General features: G+C 37.2%; 1 protein-coding gene across 1 annotated transcript; it reads left to right on the plus strand.

Annotated features, from left to right (window-relative positions):
• Window positions 1-5,268: 5,268 nt before the first annotated feature.
• On the plus strand, window positions 5,269-5,976 carry LOC140805118 (uncharacterized). The gene is made up of 2 exons (XM_073161320.1): window positions 5,269-5,607; window positions 5,674-5,976. The coding sequence occupies exons 1-2, from the start codon at window positions 5,269-5,271 to the stop codon at window positions 5,974-5,976; spliced, it is 642 nt and encodes a 213-aa protein (XP_073017421.1).
• The last annotated feature ends 492 nt before the right edge of the window (window positions 5,977-6,468 follow it).

Consider the following 6,468-nt stretch of genomic DNA (forward strand, 5'->3'; position numbering starts at 1 on the left):
ATCAGATCCTGTAGACTTGATAAAAGGTTGTGGTAAAGCATATTTTTTGTTACCTAATGGTACAAAATTTCTGATAAATAATGTTTTGTATTCGCTTCAATCGAAAAGAAATTTGTTGATTTTTAATGGCATATATTCACATGGGTATGATACTCAGAAAATAAATGAAGAAAATGAAAAATATATGTGTCTTACCACATATAAATCAGGAAAGAAATATGTAGTTGAAAAGCCACCAATGCTCCCTACTAAATTGCATTATACATATATAAGTCCAATTGAATAAAATATGGTAATTGATAATTCTTCAATATTGATTAATTGGCATTATCGATTAGGACATCCTGATTCAACAATGAAGCAGAATTATAAAATACACATAGTCATCCGCTAAAAGACCTGAAAATCTTTCAAAATTATAAGTTTCAATGCAAAACATGTGTAACGCCCCAGATTCGACAACTGTTCTCACTGTATCAAGACGGGTCTTTCCAGCGTGCTTATATCCTCACTCACACGCACCCTGGAAAACTTCCCAGGAGGTCACCCATCCCTTTGTTCAAATGATAAACATGATCAGGAAAAGAGTGATTGATAAAACCTGGTGGTTGTTCAACATAAACTTCTTCCTGTAACTGACCATTCAGAAAGACACTCTTCACGTCCATCTAGTAGACTTTAAAATTCTTGAATGATGCATAGGCAAGGAACATTCTTATTGCTTCCAGTCTTGCAACTGGTGCATAAGTTTCATCGTAGTCAATTCATTCTTCTTGCCTATATCCTTGAGCTACAAGTCTTGCTTTGTTGCGTGCAACTGAACCATCCTCGTTCAATTTGTTTCTGAATACCCATTTTGTACCTATAAAAATTTTAGAAATTGGTCTTGGAACTAAGTTCCAGACATTGTTATGGGTAAACTGATTTAGCTCTTCTTGCATAGTATTTATCCATTTAAGATCAGCAAGAGCTTCATCAATTTTCCTTGGTTCCAATTGTGAAACGAAAGCAGAATGAATAAATAGATTAAGCATTTTATTTCTAGTCCTTAACGGATCAGATGGATTACCTATCACCAGTTCTAGTGGATGTGATTTCTTCATCTGAGCTCATTATTTATTGCGTCCATGTCAGCACCTTCTTCTGTTGGCAACTGAATGTTTTCTTCAGTTTCAGTTGGAGCTAGATCAGTTGGTAGCTGAATATTATCAATATGCTCCACCAACTGATTATCAGGAACAACTTCATGTTCAACTTGTTGGTCCGGTATTTCTGGTTCAGGTGTTTGAATGATGTTTCAATTGATATGATATTCTTCTTCACCATCATCCTCCAAACTGATATCTATAAATCGATCAACTAGCTCAATTGGATCAGTTGGCTTATCAGTTAGCACATATTCATCAAATACGACATGAATTGATTCTTCAACAATTAAATTGCTTTTATTAAAGACTCTATAATCTTTACTGACTGATGAATATCCAAGAAATATTCCCTCGGCAGATTTAACACCAAAAGCTTTTAAATGATTTTTGTCATTATCAAGAATAAAACATCTACAGCCGAATATTTTGAAATATGAAACCACATTTTTTCGTCCATGCCAGATCTCATATGGTGTTTTCACATGATTCTTATTAATCATTGATCTGTTCTGAGTGTAACATTTAGTTTTTACTACTTCTGCCCAAAATCTTTGAGAAATACTAGAATTAGCAAGCATCGTTCTAGCAGCTTCTTTAAGAGTCCGATTTCTTCTCTCAGCTACACCATTTTGCTGAGGGGTTCTAGCTGCTGAGAGCTCATTCTTGGTCCCAGTATTTCCAAAAATATTGAAAGATCTTGATTGATGAATTCAGTCACTCGATCATACCTTGTTCGATCAATCCCAACTGATTTTTCATTTAATAATCTTTTAAAGAGTTTAATCAGTTGTGTAGCAGTTTGGTCTTTAGATTTGAGAAATATGACCTGAGTAAATCTTGAAAAATCATCCACAACAACTAAGGTGTATTTCATTCCCCCTAAACTCATGACTTGTATTGGACCAAAAAGATCCATATGTAACAGTTCTAAGCATCGGGAGGATGATTTACACCTCTGTTTTTGAATGAAGATCTTACTTGCTTACCAAACTGACATGCTGAACAAATTTTATCTTTTGAAAATTCTATTTTGGGTAAATCAGTTACAAGATCATGGTTACTCAGATAGGCAATAGATTTAAAGTTTAGCTGGTTCAACCTCTTATGCCACAACCAGTTTCTAGAAGATTTAGAAGTTAATAAACAAACTGGTGCATAAGGTTGATCAGTCCAACGAATGACTTCATTAGTTGAGTCTCTAAGTGAACAAGTGTGTCTGTCAAACTGAACTGAGAAATTATTGTCGCATAATTGACTGATGCTAATCGAGTTTTACTTCAAATTCTCAACTAGTAAAACATCTTTGACAGTAAAGTTACCATGTATTAGCTTACTCTTACCCACAGTTTACCTTTGGAATTATCTCCAAAACTGATGTTTGGTCCACTGTATTTGATCAGTTGGGATAGCAGACTTTCATCCCCTGTCATATATCTTGAGCAGCCACTGTCTAGATACCAGGTGGATTCCTTGTTTTAACATGTTACCTGAAATCACACACAATATATGATCTTGGTACCCATATTCATTTGGGTCCTAAACTGATTAGTCATTTAGGAAACCAAACTTGGACCAGTCTAACTGAATTTCCAGTTGGTGTGTTCCAAATAGTCTTTCTCGATTTTTGAGTGATAAGTGTGTGGTGTGAGGAAGAAACAATATGATCTGTATCCTTTTTCAATTGAATGTTCTTTTGATACATTTTCTGAACTGGCTTACAGTTGTAGTAATTGTAATAGCCATTCCTTGAGTACTGACTTTTGTAACTGAGTCATTTAGGTGACCAGTTTCTTGAATCAATTGAACTCTAAACCAACTGTTCAATCGACTGAAAGTAAGAACAAAGCCAAACAGTATGTAATTGGATACAGCCTTGAGTACTGACTTTTGTAACTGAGTCATTTAGGTGACCAGTTTCTTGAATCAATTGAACTTGACTCAAGGCTGTATCCAATTACATACTGTTTGGCTTTGTTCTTACTTTCAGTCGATTGAACAGTTGGTTTACTTGGTTCTGAGAATTCATTTACCATATTTAATTTTACAAAGGCAATGTACTTTCCTTTCTTTTTATTCAACCTTGGTTGTGTATCACTTTCAGAATTCTCAACATGACTGTTAAAGACTAACCAATTTTATCATCAACCGATTTTTGTGCATTCTGCATTTCAGTTAATGTAACTGAAGACTTGTTCCAAGCTTGAATCAGTTCAGTATGTTTTGAAATTTCAGTTTTTAACTGACATATGAAAGCTTGGTTCTTAATCATTTTAGTTTTTTGCTTTGCAATCTCCCCTTTTAGATGTAAAACTCCAACTGACTCATCAGTTCAGTTTTGTTATCATTGAGATCATTTTGCTCAGTTCTGACCTTCTCAAATGATCGAGCAAGTCTGTGATTCTCATTTACCATGTCATGCAATGTTGTAATGAGTTCCTCACGGGTGAAATCAGTAGAGTTGAAGTCAAATACCTGTTCACTTGCTGACTCCATTTCAGCATCATTTGCCATTAAACACTTAACTTCTTCATCATCATCATTTGAGCTGTATGAGGTTTCGTGCTCTGACTCCTCACTGTCAGTTTCCGCCCACTTAGATTTGCTCTCCTCAGCTAGAAGCACCTCATGTTTCTTTTTGAATGACTTCTTGTCATCCTTGGTTCTTCTTTTATGTTCATAGGGCTTCTTCCCTCTTTCAGCTGAGCCTCGACTGTCCTTCTTTGGTTTGGGACAGTCAGCAATAAAGTGATCAGTTTTGCCACAATTGTAGTAAGTATAAGGTTCTTCTTTGGAGTAGTTTTTCTGATATTGTTTCTGAAAGTTTCCTTGATTTCTTCTCATAAATTTTCCAAACTTTCTGAAAAACAATGACATCGCGTCATTGCTTAGCTGGTCAGCAGACTTGTCAATTGAACCACTTGGTTCCAGTCTGACAGCAGTTAAAGCAGTTGTGGCCGCTGGTGTAGAAGGTTCCCCTTCTCTAGTTTGTAGTTCAAACTCATAGGCCTCAGATCAGCAAACAAATCATGAAGCTCGACCTTGTTGAGGTCCTTTGACTCCCTTATCGCCATGGACTTGACATTCCACTCTTTGGGAAGATCACTGACAACTTTCAGTGCTACCTCTTAATTGGAATACACTTTTCCAAGTGAATTTTGCTCGTTGATAATGCCACTGACTCTTTCATAATATTCATGCATTGTTTCTCTAGACTTCATCTTGAAGATGTCAAATTTCTGAACAGCAACTGATAGCTTGTTCTCCTTATTTTGCTCGTTTCCTTCACAAAGTTGGGCCAGTTTCTCCCAAATTTCCTTAGCAGTATTGCACATTTTGATTTTGCTGAAAGCGTCTTTATCCAGCGTTTTGTATAAGATATCCTTCGCCACATTGTCTAGATTGGCTTTCTTCTTATCTTCGCCTGTCCATTCTTCTCTGGGATTCTCTATACGATATGGTGCCCCATCTGTCATGGATACAGCTGTGTTGGTTTTTAAAATCTTCATGGGTCCATCAGTAATAACGTACCACATATCATTGTCCTGTGCAGCTAGATGAGCCTGCATTCTGATTTTCCAGTGGTCAAAATCTTCTCTGGAAAACATTGGAATTTCATTGAAAGAAGACATGGTTATCAGTTTTGTGGATAAAAATATTCTGGGACAATATTTAACTGCTCTGATACCACTTGATATGATCGAATAATTGGTTAAAAGAGTGTTTAGAAGGGGTGGGGGGTGGTTCAATAAACACTCACAAATTTTATAAACTTTTCGAAAGTTGAGTTCAGTTTAGTGATAAACTGATACTCGGAATCTTGTCTGTCGATAACAATCAGTTAACAATAAAGTGCGGAATAAAACTGACCGATAGATAGAATAAAAACTGAAATAAGAACAAAAGATTTTACGGATGTTCGGAGATTTCAAACACCCTACGTCACCTATTCTATCACAAGGATAGAGTATTCACTAAAAGAATTTGATCGATACAAAAGTTTGTACAAACCCACTTCAACTTGGACTTAACACTGTCAAAACTAAAACTCTTAGTTTACAATCAAGAGTGTTTGATTCAATCAAGCGTGGTTGTGGTAGCTAAAACCGATTTGATTAAATATATGCTGAATAGACCCATCCTCTCCGGGTGGATTGGTAAATGGTCTTTAGCATTGGCCGAGTTTTCATTGACCTACTACCCTCAAGAATCAGTAAAAGGCCAAGCTATAACCGATTTTTTAGCCGACCATCCTTCACTTGACGAGTTTATTGGAGAGCAGGTTGTTTTTCTAGTTTGTGGAGTGGGAGTTCGACCCTGGGAGTTGAAGTTTGATGGATCAAGTACAGAAACAGCAGCTGGAGCTGGTATTGTGATCACCTCCCCAAGAGGTGTGAAAACCGCTCTATCATTCAGTTTGTGTTTTCCATGCACCAACAATCAGGCTGAATACGAAGCACTGGTAATTTGATTGGAAATTCTGAAAGATTAAGGGGCGAGAGAATTGTTAATATCGGGGGATTCTCAGCTGGTACTCAAAAAACTGTCAGGGGAATTCAAATGCACAAGTTTTTCCTTGGCTCCATACGTCCCAAGACAAGAAAATTGGGAGGCAGACGAGTTGGCACATGTTGCTTCGGGATTGAAGATGTCTCCAGAACTTACACACATGCTAGTGTTGATTCAGAAGAAAAACCACCCTTCAATTCAGCAAAGAGGAATTCAGGTAGACACGCTCAACTTGGATTTAAACTTAGCTCGTGACTGGAGGGATGACATAAAACAGGTGCTAGAATCTACCGGGAAAGATGTTTCACATGGTTTAAAATGAGAGCTCTTAATTACGTCTTAGTGAAGGGAGATTTGTACATGAAAGGTTTAGATGTCCTGCTCCTCAGATGCATAGGTTTCCCAGAGGCATTGGAGATCATGAATCGAGTTCATGAGGGAGTAGGTGGAGCGCATCAATCTGGAATAAAGATGAGATGGTTGATAAGGAGGTATGGCTACTATTGGACATTCATCCTGAAAGATTGCATCAAATATGCTAAGGGATGCCAGCCATGTCAGAAACACGGGAACATCCAAAGAATTCTGGGGTATGAGCTCCACAGCGTTATCAAACCATGGCCGTTCAAAGGCTAGGCCATGGACTTAATAGGGAAACTCTTCCCAGCATCATCTAAAGGCCACTCGTTCAACCTTGTGGCCACTTTTTCACCAAATGGGTAGAAGCAGTGCCTTTGAAGAAAGCGGAATAAGGGGATGTCATTAAATTTGTGAAAGAGAATATTATTCATAAATTTGGAATTCCAGAGTCACT

The sequence above is a fragment of the Primulina eburnea genome, chromosome 1 (assembly GCF_022965805.1).
Source record: "Primulina eburnea isolate SZY01 chromosome 1, ASM2296580v1, whole genome shotgun sequence".
Lineage (NCBI taxonomy): Eukaryota > Viridiplantae > Streptophyta > Magnoliopsida > Lamiales > Gesneriaceae > Primulina > Primulina eburnea.

What these genes read in the sequence shown, in the direction of transcription:
- LOC140805118 (XM_073161320.1), top strand. Translation starts at nt 5,269, where the DNA reads ATGCTGAATAGACCCATCCTCTCCGGGTGGATTGGTAAATGGTCTTTA. An exon ending in AGGCTGAATACGAAGCACTG is followed by an intron (nt 5,608 to 5,673) that starts GTAATTTGATTG and finishes GGGGATTCTCAG; the next exon opens with CTGGTACTCAAAAAACTGTC.